Here is a 17216-nt window from a genome sequence, read left to right as displayed (position 1 = left end):
AATATATGTAAAAATATACTGTTTTAAAAAATGTTTTACTTCATGCAACGTTTTTATTTCATGCAATGTTTTATTTCATGCAATGTTTAACTATTTCACCATCTTCTTTAACAGCCCAGTACTTACGCTTGGAGAAGACATGAACTTCGGAAAATACCTTATCTAGCTTAAAAAGGCCCATCTTTTCACCGACCATACCCATTTCAATGAGTTTGTTATAGCCTTCTTCGTTCGTCATGAGCGCATCGATGTTCTCATAGTATACCACAACTTTGGATTTAACCTCTGAGAAGAATTTGTTGTAGTTGTCAAGGACTGCTTTTGCGAACTGAGGATAAGACCAATGTTCGACAATAGGTTTTAATGTGGTTACTAAGCCACCTTGACCTTCGGTAAACTCGTATTTCAAAACGAAAGGAGAAAACCTTTCAACAAAGTTGTCGACCTTCTCATAGTGTTTACTCTTCATCTTTTGAGGTTTCTTAATGGAATATCCCCATGTCGAATTCATAAGCAATTTGAGTGTCATTGCAAGTTTGGGGTTTGAAGCTTTCCTAATATCATACATTTGTTGTATGACTTTTCCAACTGTATAGTTCCTTCCCGGGAACTCGCCATTTTCGTTTGGAATTCCAGTTGGAATATATTGGACGAACCTCATGTACGCAGCGTTAAGGTCGACATAGTATATTTTTTCATATGAGTCGAACTTGTCGCATCCAATCGGCCCAGTTTTTGGAAATTCAAGCGAGTCTCTTATCTTCTGAGAAACATCTCCTGTTATCTCATAAACATCGTCGAAGCAATCTGTTTCATATAAAACCTTCTGACCTAACTCAGAAGCTCTCCAATACAATTTGACGTCAATTGGATGTCTCAATGGAAGTTTGTTTATAGCATCTTGAAGTTCTTGCAACCTCATTGGAAGTTCTTCTGGTTCAGGTTGGTATCCGAACAATCCAACTCCTTTTGGAACTGTGTACTTCTTTTGTGCTAGAACTTTGTCTGGAACAACTTTTGGTCTTGCTAACAATGAAAAGTTTGTTTCATCTTTTGGTACAAAAGTTTCTGTCAGCTTGTCATCTGGAATTGGTTCCAACAAACCTTTCTCGAAAAGAATGTTAACAGCTCTGACAATGTTGCACTTGCCTTTTCCGAACAATGGGTTTGTAAGACTTTCGTTCAACATGAAGTGGTTGTGGACAAGTACAATCTTCAACCATGGTAAGTCTTTGTCAACAACATAGTCGTCATGTGAAGAACCTTTCTCAGTCGGAATGTTGACTCGGATATTCACATTTGCCAACGGTGCAACTTTTGCCAATTGACCTCTGAGAATGTACCTTGTTTTCACACATGACTCAAGATACTTCATCTTCTCATCTGTAACAAGACCAGAGTTCCTGAGACATGTAAGAATACAAGGTTCATTGACAATTGTTTCAATTGAATTGTAAATTCCATACCTTGTCAGGTTAATGTCAGACTTATTTCTGAACGGGAAATACCCAGCATGTTGTCTGACTGCTTGAGGGTTGGGTTGGTACCATTCGAACTTCACGCTTGCAATCCCTTCAATTGCATTCAAAATATCTGAGTCGGAGTCAAACATTTGTTCTCTCTTTGTAGTCTTGAAAGCGTCAAGAAGTTGTGCGGCTGTTGTGACATTGCCATGCGCATAGTAAATATGACCATCTAAATCTGTTACGGTTAGTCTGAGATTGTATCCTTTCTTATTTCCGTCTTGTATGGCAGCAAGTACACCCATGAAGCCTTCTTTGTTCTTTCCTTCGTCAAAGTTTACTGTAAAGGTTCGCCCAGATGTAATTTTACTTCGAACCTCACGATACTTTTCATATGCATATCTTGTTCTTTCCATGGGAGCATGTGCGTCTTCACCCTTCCCTTTTTTCCGTCTCAAAGGATGCAATTGTTCGTCATGTTTCCAGTAGAATCTGGCAAAGCCGTCGTGTCCTTCAACTTGAGGCTCACTAACATCGAAAGGCATGTTCATAAGACGCTCTTCCTCTAACCTCTCTAGTCTGTTTGGATAATTTGCGCGTGCTGTTTCCATGTCCATTTCGTAGCGAAGACCAGACAATTTGTCATAGACTTTTATGGGTCTTCCCTTCCTATATTTAAACTTCTTCGAAACTCTCCAACCATATCTTTGCAACTCTGCTTTTATTCTAGCAGACTTTCTATCCATTCTATATGGGGGCATTTCTATAAAAATAAAAAAAATGTTTTTTCTTTACTTTACATAACCACCAGCTGCCATAAGTCTTTGACGCCAACCCATACCAGCTAATGAAGGTTGACTTGGTTTAGTCTCCAAACTAAACTTTGGTTTTGGTTTATCTTCAGTTTTTGGCTTCCCTTCTTCTATTGGTTTTTCGTCACTTTTTGGTTCATCTGACTTTACCTCACTTGCTGGTCTAGTTGTGTCGTCAACATCTTCATAAATATCATATGCCATTTGTTTCTGTTTTCCTTTCAACTTTTTGTGTTTGTTGTAAAGTTTAGAATATTTCGACTCTAAGTCAATGAGATGTTCTATAATGAACTGTTGGTCAGTGAAGTAAACTTTTCCATCTGTTGTCTCGAAAGCTCCCACAGACTTCAATATTTTATTTGTGAGAGTCTGTTTCTTTTTTGAGATACTAGCCGTTCCATTTCTATGAAAAGTGACTTTGTAGTTAGGGTTTGTATTTCCAGACCTGGCACTTTCTATTATTGAATTTTTATCTTCATCTGTAAGTTCTTTGACAGGTTTTGACAATGGTTCTGAACTTTTTGTTTGTGGTGTCAAATCTACCGTTTCAACTTCTTCGGTCATTTCATCTCAGTAAAAAATTTTAGTTTGGTTTGTTTTCAACTGGTTGTTTAGGTTTTTTATGTCGGTCTAAAACTTCCTGAGGTATATGAAAAACTTGACAAACACGTGGTTTAAAAGGTGGTCTTCCATGACCTATTCTGTCTAAAGCTGCGTTGTTCATTTCATCTCAGTAAAAAATTTTAGTTTGGTTTGTTTTCAACTGGTTGTTTAGGTTTTTTAAGTCGGTCTAAAACTTCCTGAGGTATAGGAAGAACTTGACAAACACGTGGTTGTGTAACTGCTGGAAGCCGACAAATCCATCTTGAGCCCATTTGTCTCAAAGCTGTATTGTTCATTTCATCTCAGTAAAAAATTTTACATTCCCCACGTTTGAGGTGGTTGCGGTTGGTTGTTGTTTACCCACTGTTGTGCATGGTTATATCCTCTGTTAAAGAATCTTTCACCTTGGTCCATATAGTGCCCTGCTTGGTTATAGTAGTCATTTGCTTTGTTATAGTAGTTTCCTGCTTGTCTTCCTACATTGTCCATCCATCCTTGAACTTTTCCTCTTGTTTCAGGATTTGGAATAAGATTTGCTGCATCTCGTGCTACATCCCAACCTTTCTGTACGGTTTGTATAATAGGTTGTGCTTTCTCTTTAAGTATACCTAAAGTACTCAAAATCTTCCTTCCAACTCCAAATACACCTCTGGCTATTGTTCCCACTGCTGGCAAAAATCTAGATGCGACTCCTGCTAATGCGCCAAATAAACCCATTTCTTATGGGTTAAAAATGACGAATCCAAACAAGGACCCGTATGTTTCTAAAGCAACAAAGAAAGCACTCATGGTAAAAATCTTTAGTTCAACACCAAATGCTTGGTTTATGGATATCTTGGAAAACATTCCGAGAGTTAGAACAGATGGACCACCATACTGGCTAATATTTGTTGGTCAAAACACAAGATACTGTGAAGCCATACCATTATGGTCCAAAAATATTTTAGATGTGAAAACTGCTTTGACAATATTCGTTGACAAATACCATCCAACAAAACTGACATCTGACTGTGAAAGTTCTTTCAAATCAGACGATATTAAAAACTATCTGCGTTCAAAAAATGTAAACCAATATTTCATTGTCGACCAAAACCATTCTGCTCTTGGTGTCATTGACAGTTGTATAAAAATCTTAAGAGACTTAAATCAACCACAAGGTGGTGAGGTAGATGAAATGTCATATGACGACAAATATAGACACTTCTCCATGGCAAAGATGAGACAAGTTTTAAATATTTACAATAGCCGTAAACAAAAAGGTTTGGGAAACCACTCCCCCGAAGAAATGAAAAACAACCCTGACTTAGAGAAAGACTATATATTTAATAGTTTAGTCAAAAGAGACAAACAAGAAAGAATGCCAGGCTTCAAACTTCAGAAAGGTGACAAAGTAAAAATAGAAATACCTAAACGCGACCCATATGAAAATACTATTGACTATGACAACAACAAGTACCCGACAGGTACTCACATTCGTGTTCGTAAAAATAGAAGAAAGTATACAAGAGAATATTATGAAGTTTTAGGCAAACATGGCAAAATGTACAGACTGCAAGCAGAAGATAAAACTACTATTGTCAGACCTCGTTTCAAACTTGTCAAAGTTCAAGGTGGTATACTTTCAAAGACAGTTCCTAACAAATATAAGACAACTCCTGACGAATATGCTAAAGAAGTTGAAAATGACGACTAAGCAATTCTATACCATGCGTAAACTGTCATGTAAGGTGGCATGTAGTCTTTACTTTGTCCCGTTGTTTGCGTATACCCTGAAACGCGATGTGTATGGTTTCCTCCTCCCTCAGTGTTACTCCAGTAACAATCTATAGCAAACTTAACGTTGTCTTTAACATCATATCCTTTACCTTTTATCATTCCTGACCAATCCCAATATCTATGCTTATGCCAACCTGCTTGAGATGTACTTAAATCTACGTAGTGACTGTGCGCAGGTAGGTTTTCACCTGAAATCGTTTTACTTCCACCTGTTTCCTTTGAAGAGTTTGCACAATACAAAAACCTGTCGACTATTTGAGTCCATGCACCAACACCAAACGTTACTTGAGGACCTCTTGCTTCCATAGATGTATAAATAGAACCTACTGGGTTCATTAAATCAAACATATGAGATATTATAGGATTGTCTCTTTTGAACTTAAAATATAGTGCAACTATTTCAGGTTTCTTCTGGTTTGTGTCAGAATATTTTTTATAATATAATCTTATGTTTTCAGGGTAGGTAAAGTCTTGACTATAATATTTATTTCTGTCATCTTCATAATAGTATACTATTCTCGTTTTTTCTATTGCATTATATCTTTTATATCTATAAAAATCTAAATATAATGTTAGCTTTTGTTCATCTACATGTGGTTTCTAACGTCATCTCCATAGTCATAATAATATGGTGCTGGAGCTGGGTCAGGCAATGTCATATCTGCCATTTCATAAACTCTTAAATATTTCTTTTGTTCGTCTCCATATAAGTTTAAGTAGCAGTTGTTGTCTAATGGAACTTTAACTTGTGTACCATCATTCTTTATATAGCTTACATACATTTCATTGTTATTTTTCGGAATGAGTTTATACCGTATACCATTTTTTAAGGAATGTACAAACTCCCATCTAAAATATTTGTTTTCTTCATAGACAGAAAAGTCACCAACCATAGTTTCAATATTTTTTGTTCCAACTAAACTTTGGTATATTTCATTGACATATGTTTTATCTGCTTTCTTTTCAAGGCTAACGTTTAAGTCTGTTATTTCAGAAGATGTATGTGTATGTCCAACGTCACTTTTCCTGTTTAAGGTTTCTTGTAAGTTTGTAATATTTGCAATGGTATGTGTATGTCCAACGTCACTTTTCCTATTTAAGGTTTCTTGTAAGTTTGTAATATTTGCAATGGTATGTGTATGAGTCTTTTTAGAATATTCGTTTTCAGCTCTTGTCACTTCACTTGACATTTTATTGTCAACATATGTTTTGTCTGCTAGTTCAGGATGAGTATGTTCTTTTGTTGCATATGTTGCATCTGCTCTGTCATGTTCTTCTTGAACTTTTTCAATGACATACTCTTTGTCAGCTTTGTTGTCAACATCTGCTTTTGTTGCATATGTTGCATCTGCTCTGTCATGTTCTTCTTGAACTTTTTCAATGACATACTCTTTGTCAGCTTTGTTGTCAACATCTGCTTTCAAAAGAAGTTCTTTTATAGGTTTCTCGTTTAAAGTTCCTTTTGTTGGATTTATACAGACAGTATGGTTCTTACTGTCTTGAAACAGAAACTCATCTGTCATTGGGTTTATCGTCAGTTTTAAGTTTCCTTCTTTCAATGACTCAGATATCTTAGAATAGTTTGAAAAGTTTGTTGTGTTCTTATTTAGAGCTTGTACAATGAGTTGTCGGTTGTGTTGTATTTCTCTCATAGACGCTGTTTCTTTCGACATTTTTATTCTAGATAAAATATGCTTTCAATAGAAAAAGAAAATTCAAGAGTTGCTACAACTAAACCATTAGATGAACTTTTTACTAATGTCGGTCAAAAGTTTGAGACAGAGACCGTAAAGCATGAAGGCTATCGGTTTGACTACCCATTGAGATGGTTAAGAGACCCATCCGTCACAAAAGCTGTTGGCTTTCGTAGAATGAAGTTCATTTCAGAAGCCATACATGGTTTCCCATTTACGGTCGGTTTTGAAGTTCGATACTATAACAAAGAAAAACGTACGTATGAGAAATTGTACAGGGAAAACTTTTACAAGTTAGTTTGCTTGTAAACTTAGAAACAACTCTTCAAGCTTTTCAAGAAAAAATAAACGATATCTATCTCGAATATGCAAAACAGTACAACATTGACGAAGGAGAGTACCATCTCGATATTTTATATGACAGGAAAAATGCAACTGTTAAATTCAATAGAATAGAAGACCTTGGAGAAAACGTTTATATTTCTACAAAATATAACAACTTGGCATGGTATAGGTTTATGAGGATGTTAAATCAGCCTGCAGAATATCCAGTACACCCGAACTTTTATGAAGTCGAAAACCCTAATGGAACATATGAAAATGTTTTCGACTCAGATGCTATTATAGTTCATGCTTCATTTTCTGGTGCACAAAACTCTTTTTTATGCTTGGCAAATGACTTTTACGAAAAACCTACAAAGCTATATGAACCACCGAGTGGAAGTATTTCAGACTTTCAAGTATGGTTTACAACAGATGGAAGAAAGAGAATAGTTCCATTATACCATGCGTTTTACTTAGAACTTAGTTTCATATACAACTACTATCGAACGGTAAAAATATAATTTTTTAATACGGTTGAGGTGTTGGATTTGGTTGCCAACTAGACTGTGGTGCAGGTTCAGGCTGTTGTATAACAGGAGCTTGTTCTTCTGGTTCAGGGTCTTTAGGTATAATACCAACGAACTGACCTACTCTTTTACCAATATTTTTGACACCGTTCCAAATTCCTCTTCCTACGGTTTTTATTCCATTCCATATACCTCTTCCAACTCTTCTGAAGAAGTTTCCAATACTACTGAAGAAACCCATTTTACTATATGTAAAAATCTAATGTCCGCCTAGTCTCTTACGTTTCCTTCTGAGTTCCATAGCATTTTTTAACTGGAGCTCATACATTCTATTTCTCCTCTGGTAGAAAACATATTCTGGGTCAACTCCTGTGTTCGCGTCATCTGCATAGAGTTGTTTATATCCCACTTCAGGGTTTGTATAAAACTCTTTCCATCTCATATTTGCATACCATGGTGGTAAGCCTAACGCAGCGTCATTTGACATGGCAGTTTGCATTTGTACATCTGTTGGCACTTGACCATAGTTTGCCATTGCAGTTTGTATTCTAACTTCATTTGGAATATTCTCTGGGTTTGGTTGTCCAGGTTGCTGTGCATTCGCTAAGTTCTGTGCGTCCATTTAATATTAGATAAAAATATCTCTTACGAGTACATATGCTGAACATTTGCAGACATTGGTTCATCTTCATATTCTCTATATCTTTCTGCCACGTCAAATAAGTAAATGACACAATGGAAAAAACCTAAAACAAGTAGTCCTATTTCAAACCACATTTAGTTACCAATAAAATTTCTTTGTTATGACACTTTTTCCGGTTTATAGGACCTCTCTCATATTCTATCTTATCATATCTAAAATCATAGTCATGTATGTCCTCTAACCATCTCATGACACTTTCCAAACCACTTTTATCGGATGTAAAGTAAAAGCATGGATGGTTATGTAAAACGTCTAAAGTTTCTAAAGAGTCTCTCAAAGTCCAGTCTACTTGGTATTGAAAATCGTATGTGTTATAGAACGGCGGGTCTACTATAAAGAAAACATTTTCCTTGTCTTTGTATTTTTCATACAACTCCGTCCAATGACATCTCACAAACTCTATACCCTCAGTATATTTTTCTATGTTCTTTTTGAAAACATTTGTATAGTTAAGATATAAAACTTTTGACATAAGTGTTTCAATGTCATGAACTCTTATAGAACCACTATATAATAGTCTAGAAGATATACTATCCCAGTCAATATACTCTACTTTTTTCAAAACCTCTCTGACAATATCTTTCTTATCTAATGGTATACGTTCCATCTTACCTATAGGTATCTTTTCTTTCAACTCACTCAATATTTTGTTTGTGTCTGGTATATGTTTGAGACGGTTCATATAGTTGTCGAAGTCATTGCATATAATCTTTGAGTTTGGGAATACGGTATGGCACAAATGAGATATATAGAAACTTCCACCGAACAAATCTACAAATGTTAGACCATTCGGTAGTTTCTTAAGTTCTCTCAATAGAATATCTTTACATCTACTCTTATTTCCAAAGAAGGGTAACGGTGGTTTTGTAAAATTCATTTTATATACAATAAAACTGTTTTTTTCCTGAAAAGTGACAGAAAAGTGACTGGGGCTAGAGGGCACGAAGTGCCTGGAAGCCCCACTACCTTTTTTTTTTTTTTTTTTTTTTATTTGATGACAAATATTAATGATTCGATTTTTCCAATGCATTGAATTAATAATGTCAGTATATTGGAAATCTTCGATACATTAAAAGAATATCATATCAATAGGTTCATTTGAAACAAGTCTGAACAAAAACAAAAAGTTATGTGAATAACATAATCTGATGTTCGTGATGTATCAATCAGTTTTGAAGAAGACATAAATTATATTCAATGATTCGAAGTATGTCATACTTTCTTATCAAGAATTGGATCTATTTTGTTAAAATATTGCTTGAATAAAATTTTTTCAATAATCAAAATGAAGAACAATGATAAACACTCTTATCTTGTGTAGGTAATAATGTTATCCGACTTGTGTAGTAATTTGAGCTTAAATAAAGAAAAAATAGATAAAAATTAAAATAAATCTGCAATCGAATATCTCTCCTACAATTCTTGTGCTATTCTAATATAGAATATCAAGTTTAGGTATGTAAAATTGCAAAAATCAATCAATTTGATGACACCCAAAAGTGACAGTTTAAAAATACTTATGTCAGAACTTTTACAAGATATTCTAGATTTCTATTTACCTAATGGACTTCCTTCGGAGGAGGAAATAAAGAAGATGACGGATGACGAGAGAAACCAGCTATTTGACGCTCAAAGTAATGTAATTTCAACTTTTAGAAGAATGGCTATCGCTAAAATGAATGAAATGGAATTAAGAATTATTAAAGCGGTTAATACCCTTTCTAAGCCACCCAAATTACCAACAGAAGAACCAAAAGAAACAGAACAAGTCGAAAAACAAGCTAAAATTGATAATCAGCAAGTTAAACAAGCAGAAACGAAACAAAACAAGAGTATTACAAAAACCCCCACAAAATCACCAGCTAAATCTTCATCTAAAACTCCTAATTCCAAAACTCCAAATCAAAAGCAGCAAACACCACGCACACCAAGGCAGTCACATAATGCAACACCTAAGACAGGGAAATTTACTGAAAAAACAACGAAATTTAAAGAAATTGAAGATCATCTTAATTCAATTAAAACTAAAGTCATGCAGTCACCTCCAGCTAACCCTTATATTCATTAGGGAACTTAATTATACGAATAAATATGTTTTGTTTATTATTAATTATAATTATTTTTTTAAAATACCACAAAATTTAAAGTTTCCATGCATGAAAGTATAGTTAACTTTGGAGAAGATGATACTAATTTCCAATCAATGCAATGAAATTATAATGCCATCATAATTAGTATATTCTAATTAGTATAAGTTGGAAAAATGAGATCAATAATTGGTATATTTTAATTAGAAAAATAAGGAAAAGAGAAGTACCAAAGATCCCAAATTAACCACTTGATCATGAATCTTGATTTTCGGTCAATTCTATTGGCGCTTCGCGCCGATAGAATTAAGACAGTATATATAGTGCTCCCAAAATCTCAGTAGTGAGGGCCCCTCAATATAAAATGTAAACCTCTGTGTATTGAATTGGGATTTGTAAACCTCACTACTCTAATTTTGATTGAGAGGGCAAGGCTCTGGACGCTTAATTTGAGGGCTTTTTTTTCTATGAGATTAAGAAAAGTTTTAAGACGAAGATTTTTACTATCTATATACAAGACAAAGAATAATAATAAATAGTTTTTTTGGAAAAAAAGACGATAGGAATTATCAATTAAATCCAATTGATTTTGGGTCGAAATTAAGGAATACATACTAGCTTCCATGTAGTATCCTCTTTTCGAAATGAAATTTTGTAATTTGGCAAAAAATCCAAAATAAAATTTTGATTTGGAAGAATTTTGAGCTTTGTTACTAGAAATTCAGATTTGTTGTTCTAAAACAATGTGACCATACAAATAATGGAAACATCCAGCAGGAAATGATTTGAATTTGATGGCGAATTAAGAAATTCTACTTGATCTTTTAACGCAAATGGAAAAGCATCCATTTTCTGCTAGTTTGGGATTGCTTTTCGGCTTGTTAATTCATTTATCCATCATACCACGAAAATAATAAACGAGCATTTTTTGTTCAGAAAATTGAAATTGCATTGTTTCATCAGTATTGATGCAGAAACTAACTGTTATATATCAAAAATCATTAAAATGTCTTGATTTTGAGTTTCAAAATATTAATGATTAAAAATGTGACCCAAATTGCAAATTTTTAATAAAACCAAGTAATCCATGATGCATACTGTTATAAATTTATGAGAAAGACAGGACTAACAAAATTAGATGTTTACATTTATTCAATATTCAAAATCTTTATTTTGAATTATCAATATAATTAAATCATATTGCATTTCATGCACGTTTTTTCTCTCAAAAAATTGAATTGCTATTCAACTGCGATTTTGAGATGACTATATATAGGGCAACGATAGGTCAAAAAGGCTTCTCTGATAGATTTCCTTGCCTTTTGGATATGCTATAATATATAGCCTAGCATGATAGGATATGATGTCAAAAGTTAGAACATAACTTAGGATCTTGAGAAAAATGAAAAACAAAAATTACATAAAAAAAGAAAAAATTTATCTAATTTGTTTTTTTGGACCGAATAAGTAATTTTATTGAATTTCAATACGACACATAGATTTTATTATTAGTAATAAATATAATGGTTTACTATTAACAAGGAACCTAAACTAATGAAAATTTGATTTCAAATATTGTATATGATTATCATAGATTACTAAAATATATTGCTATTTATGAGGATATAATATTGATTATTAGTAAATCGTATAAATTTAATAAATATACCATGAATATTGAATGAATTTCTTGATTCATAGGGGTAAAACGCGCTTTTATATGATTTAGACAGAGAATTTATGAGATGTAAATAACACAATAAAGGTTTATATTGAATATTTTCTAAAAATAAATCGAAATTATAAAAAACAATACATTTATTCATTGAAACTACTTGGACAAATATGAAACAAGCATTCAGGCAATACTTTTGAGACTTCAACGCATCTGATAATTTTTATATAACTTCACCTCTTATGCTTAGAGTGGAGGTATTGAGATCGTATAAGTATAGATGAGCTCACATTCAGATATGATGTGTGAACTTCTGTTTTCACTGCAATTTTGAATCAGAATAAACTCAAAACAAGAATAAAATGATATACTCACTCTCTAAATGTGTTCGAGATTTAAAGTTGTATGAATAAAACGATTCATCTTTCGAAGCCTCCCATTTAATGAGAGACTTCGAAAGATGAATGTATTCATGTAGATGAAATACTATATATGACCATGTGTGATACTAAAGATATCAAAATGTTCATTTTTAAGTGCAATAGAAGGGTTATCTCTCGTAAAATCTCAATTTAAGGAAGATTTAGAAAGAACTCCTTTCCTAAGTAGATAGTGTGTGGTTTCTGTCTTTAGGTTGATCAGGAACTATGAAATTAAGTCAGACAGAAAGAAGTTCTTTCCAAAACAGACTCCAAATGAGTTGTTCGAAAAGAACTTCCTTCTGTATATGGATAATTGTAGTTACCGCACTGAAGTATGTGATTGTGATGATGGAGTTCTCGATAAATCTAAAATCGGATTAAGATTAATTGAAAACTCAAGTAATTCTTTGAAATCTTGTGTTGTCTGGCACTATAATAACCAAAGAATGAGAATATTATGTTGAATGATGAGTACGTGTGCTCGGCATTCGCCGAGCGAATTGAGTTTAACGTACTATGAAAAGTGACAAATTTGGGCTTTTTTTCCTAGGGTTATGATCTCTTCCTTTCTGCTCAATACGACAGAAATGAAAGAATGAATTTGTACTCCCTAATTGATTACTACAATCTGTATCTATCTTTAACATAGAATTAGCTGCATTGTGATTTATACTCCAGAATTATTCAATTTAAGATCAACCTCGTAAATTTTAATCATATTGCACCAATACTCCTACGTTGAGATAAGAACATGATTATACATACCAAAGCCCCATATTAAAAATCAAAATTTAGCACCTCCATTATGCAACCACATTATTCGTCGCAAATAAGTATATTTACGCATATTATGATGCATATTCACACAACTCGTATACATGAAAAGTTATTAAAATCAGACAAAATTATTGCAATAAGGAAAAAAAAACAACTTTATTATATATGTTAGTAATGAATTACAAATATTTCTACAAAGAATGCTCAATACTTCATATAATCTTCGAATATTTCTTATTACAAGTTAATACATTTTGACTCGAACATGATAAACAAAAGCTGACACGCTGATTACTACATTTATGAAAATATAGTACGTTTCCATTCATCTGTTTACTTGTTTTTGTTGGAATAAAATCATTTTTTTTTCTTTCATGAAATAAGAATTTTGCTGCGAAAGCAATATCTCTAACAATAATTAATACATTACGTCAACTCTGGAATGAGTATTTATCAAATATGATATCAAAATCAAAAATTAGTTGTTTTTTATGAGTAAAAACGATGTAAATTGATTATTTGACTAATTATCAAATACTTTGATTTTCCAAATTTTTTTCGAAATTGATTTTTTCATGTGAAAATTTAAATTGTTTAATTTCATTTTTTGAAATTTTGAATTTTTTTGGAATTTTGAGTTGATCAATTCAGCAGAATTGATATAATGCTATTGCTTTAGGGCATACCACAAGGTGATGAATAAAAGGTGAACATTAACAAATTATTTTAAATCACAAATATCATCCTCATCAACTTTAATTCTAAAAAGAACTGTACTGAATTATGAAAATGCATGATTTACATTATTAAAATCTTTGAATGAAAATAGTACAAGATAAGTTTTTATTCATTTTTAATTAGATTTAAACGAAAAACTACTCCATATTAAAATTTAAGTCGAGAAATCGTATTTTGTTCTTATTTGTTAGCATTTTGTAGACATTCTAATCTTGAATTAATTTGTTACATGATATTATTAACAAATTTAACTGAAAAAATATGTTAATATGGAATAAACCATGATTATATAAGCTATCAATGCTATATATACATATGTAAAAGATTCATATTAACTCAATTAACAAAAAATGATTTTCATAAAGGTTCAATCTAGGTTCGTCCGAAAATTTTGATTTTTATATAGAAGACATAGTTTCATATACATAATTAAAATTTTCAAACAAATTTGATCATACCATTTATTAAGCAGGATAGATAGTATATTAATTACTATCAGTATAAAAATATAAAAATGATTATATTTAATTATTGAATAATAATTAGTCAAAGAGTTATAAGCCTCAAGTGATCGTTATCACCTTCAATGCACGTATACTTTATTGATTCATAGATATTTAATCTATGTTTGACATGTTGTTGTCGTCATTCGTTTTGTTCCCATTCTTCCTAAGTTAGAATTAGAGAATACACCATCCACATCATCTAATTTGGTCCTCAGCGATAGATTGGTTCATTTTGGAGGAGTCCCATCAGACAGTTTTCGAGCACCAAATATCAAATTTTAATGTATACAAATCTTTAGTGATTTATCTCTTTTATGATGAGTAAAAGGTTTCTGCTCATCAACATTTGATTTCCGACATATATGATTTCTAATTGCAATTATTTACTTTCTTTTTATAATCTAACTCTGTGACTCATACCATAAATTAATTATTGGAAAGTGTCAATATGTTTGGCACAACGCATGGCGGAAGATACCAAACCATGCAGGGAATATGATACGTTTAAGATCTCCGAACTTTTTTTCCAAAAATTTTCTATCGTTGCCCTACCTTATATAGACGACAACACCCACACTTTTTACATTATGAATTTACAGTAAATTAGCATCCTATATTTGTATTTTTTATGACTTAATTTTGATAGTTTTCGTTCAGAAATTTTAATCATATTTTAAGTAAACAAATAGTAGTATTCTTCATTATTTTGTTGGAGCTTTGCGCCAACTAAATAGTGAATAATTCAATTTTTCAAAAAATAATTTAATTTGGCCGAAGGTGGCGTGCTTGCCCGAAGGGCAAACGAAACCACCTGAGGCCCAAATTATATTTGATCAAATATACCTCTTTGCACTGCAGATCAATCACATGATATGCTTGTGGACCTACCTTTCGGTAAAAATGTGTATCGAGAAAGGTAGCCTCACGAAAAATCTGACTGTAAAAATGTGTATCGAGTTTTGAGAAATTTATGGAAAATTACGACATCTAAAATTTTTGGTTGATGTCCAAGGGAGAAACTCACCAAGCCCATTATGACAAATTGATGGAGATTTTTACAGGATATAATGATGTCTCCGATGCTTTGTACCGGCTGAAAACAAATGACGAAGAAAAATTAAACGCAATTTACAACAAAATCAAACAAAACCTGATTGACTCTTATCGAATTCCGCTTGGTGAGATTATCAATAAAATATCTCAACTTTCAATTTATAACAACTGCTTCATGAAGTCATATTTAGCGATTACCAAACAAATTGTTGACGAATTCCATCTAAATCAGGTCAACAAAATCAACGAAGTTTTTAACTACCTTTTCTACAAAGAATACAATATAGTCTTGAATGAAAATGGGAGAAAAAAATTTAACGATTTTGAAGATTCTCATTATTCATCTGATATTCACGAACAAAATACAATTCACAGATCTATTATGTATGATGACAAAATATCATTGATAATTTTTACAGAAAGCGAAGGATTTGATAAAAATCAAAAATTAAAAAGTGAATTATATCCATATTCAAGAGGTATTTCGTTACTTGAACTATGTTGTTATTATGGATCTGTTGATTGTTTTAAGATCTTAAGAACGAAATTTAAATCAGAAATCACTCCAAATTGTCTTAGATATTCTTTTTTGAGCGGAAATCAAGCCATTCTGAATGAATGCTTGAAAGTACAAAAACCAGATAATGAATGCATGGAATATGCAATTATATCACACAATATCGATTTTGTCACATTTTTGATGAATGAACACAATATAAACATTGATTTAGAATTGTGCTATAAATACAATAATCTTCAATCATTTTTAGTTTACTTAGATCAAACAAATGATATCAACACATGTTTTGTTTATTCTTCGAATTTCCATCTTTCATCACTTTTAGAATATTTTATTTCAAATGGTGCAGATATCAATTCTAATGACGAATATGGATGTACCTCTCTTCATTATGCAGCCAGAGAAAATAGCAAAGAAACTGCAGAAATTCTTATTTCAAATGGTGCAGATGTCGATGCTGAAGACAAAGATGGATGTACCCCTCTTCATCTGGCAGCCAGTAATAATTGGAAAGAAACTGCAGAAATTCTTATTTCAAATGGTGCAGATGTCGATGCTAAAGACAAAGATGGATGTACCCCTCTTCATCTGGCAGCCAGTAATAATTGGAAAGAAACTGCAGAAATTCTTATTTCAAATGGTGCAGATGTCGATGCTGAAGACAAAGATGTATTTACCCCTCTTCATCTGGCAGCCAGTGAAAATAGCAAAGAAACTGCAGAAATTCTTATTTCAAATGGTGCAGATGTCAATGCTAAAGGCAAAGATGTATTTACCCCTCTTCATCTGGCAGCCAGATATAATCGCAAAGAAACTGCAGAAATTCTTATTTCAAATGGTGCAGATGTCAATGCTGAAGACAAATATGGATGGACCCCTCTTCATCTGGCAGCCATTAATAATTGGAAAGAAACTGCAGAAATTCTTATTTCAAATGGTGCAGATGTCAATGCTAAAGACAAATATGGATGTACCCCTCTTCATCTGGCAGCCAGTAATAATTGGAAAGAAACTGCAGAAATTCTTATTTCAAATGGTGCAGATATCAATGATAAAGACAAAGATGGATGGACACCTCTTCATTGTGCAGCCAGTAATAATTGGAAAGAAACTGCAGAAATTCTTATTTCAAATGGTGCAGATGTCAATGCTAAAGACAAAGGTGGATGTACCCCTCTTCATCTAGCAGCCAGAGAAAATAGCAAAGAAACCGCAGAAATTCTTATTTCAAATGGTGCAGATGTCGATGCTGAAGACAAAGATGGATGTACCCCTCTTCATCTGGCAGCCAGAGAAAATAGCAAAGAAACTGCAGAAATTCTTATTTCAAATGGTGCAGATGTCAATGCTGAAGACAAAGATGTATTTACCCCTCTTCATCTGGCAGCCAGATATAATCGCAAAGAAACTGCAGAAATTCTTATTTCAAATGGTGCAGATGTCGATGCTGAAGACAAAGATGGATGTATCCCTCTTCATCTGGCAGCCATTAATAATTGGAAAGAAACTGCAGAAATTCTTATTTCAAATGGTGCA

At 32.8% G+C, this 17216-nt stretch overlaps 8 protein-coding genes across 8 annotated transcripts, besides 2 other annotated features; 3 read left to right on the top strand and 5 right to left on the bottom strand.

The window, feature by feature from the left end:
* Positions 1-5805: part of a mobile genetic element that runs on past the window's edge.
* Positions 71-2209, bottom strand: TVAGG3_0312030 (DNA/RNA polymerases family; the record flags this gene model as incomplete). The annotated part of the gene is made up of 1 exon (XM_051229869.1): positions 71-2209. One exon carries the CDS (start codon positions 2207-2209, stop codon positions 71-73), a length of 2139 nt encoding a protein of 712 aa, XP_051099599.1.
* Positions 2255-2839, bottom strand: TVAGG3_0312020 (phage tail repeat-like family; the record flags this gene model as incomplete). The annotated part of the gene is made up of 1 exon (XM_051229868.1): positions 2255-2839. The coding sequence occupies one exon, from the start codon at positions 2837-2839 to the stop codon at positions 2255-2257; it is 585 nt and encodes a 194-aa protein (XP_051099598.1).
* TVAGG3_0312010 (uncharacterized protein) lies at positions 3019-3174 on the bottom strand (the record flags this gene model as incomplete). The annotated part of the gene is made up of 1 exon (XM_051229867.1): positions 3019-3174. The coding sequence occupies one exon, from the start codon at positions 3172-3174 to the stop codon at positions 3019-3021; it is 156 nt and encodes a 51-aa protein (XP_051099597.1).
* On the bottom strand, positions 3194-3595 carry TVAGG3_0312000 (uncharacterized protein; the record flags this gene model as incomplete). The annotated part of the gene is made up of 1 exon (XM_051229866.1): positions 3194-3595. One exon carries the CDS (start codon positions 3593-3595, stop codon positions 3194-3196), a length of 402 nt encoding a protein of 133 aa, XP_051099596.1.
* Positions 4086-4571, top strand: TVAGG3_0311990 (uncharacterized protein; the record flags this gene model as incomplete). The annotated part of the gene is made up of 1 exon (XM_051229865.1): positions 4086-4571. One exon carries the CDS (start codon positions 4086-4088, stop codon positions 4569-4571), a length of 486 nt encoding a protein of 161 aa, XP_051099595.1.
* A 1653-nt stretch (positions 5806-7458) lies between the features above and the next one.
* TVAGG3_0311970 (uncharacterized protein) lies at positions 7459-7641 on the bottom strand (the record flags this gene model as incomplete). Its single annotated transcript, XM_051229864.1, has 1 exon — positions 7459-7641. One exon carries the CDS (start codon positions 7639-7641, stop codon positions 7459-7461), a length of 183 nt encoding a protein of 60 aa, XP_051099594.1.
* A 1780-nt stretch (positions 7642-9421) lies between these two features.
* On the top strand, positions 9422-10012 carry TVAGG3_0311960 (uncharacterized protein; the record flags this gene model as incomplete). Its single annotated transcript, XM_001321868.1, has 1 exon — positions 9422-9970. The coding sequence occupies one exon, from the start codon at positions 9422-9424 to the stop codon at positions 9968-9970; it is 549 nt and encodes a 182-aa protein (XP_001321903.1).
* Positions 10013-12553: 2541 nt separating this feature from the next.
* Positions 12554-12601: a mobile genetic element.
* Positions 12602-15110: 2509 nt separating this feature from the next.
* On the top strand, positions 15111-16777 carry TVAGG3_0311940 (spectrin binding; the record flags this gene model as incomplete). The annotated part of the gene is made up of 1 exon (XM_001321867.2): positions 15111-16777. A coding segment is annotated over one exon (1667 nt), but the record flags the coding sequence as incomplete, so codon positions are not given.
* Between the last annotated feature and the right edge of the window lie 439 nt (positions 16778-17216).

The sequence above is a fragment of the Trichomonas vaginalis genome, chromosome V (assembly GCF_026262505.1).
Source record: "Trichomonas vaginalis G3 chromosome V, whole genome shotgun sequence".
Classification (NCBI taxonomy): domain Eukaryota; phylum Parabasalia; order Trichomonadida; family Trichomonadidae; genus Trichomonas; species Trichomonas vaginalis.
The sequence above is the reverse complement of the archived record's forward strand: the minus strand, read 5'-3'. Positions and strand labels throughout refer to the sequence as shown.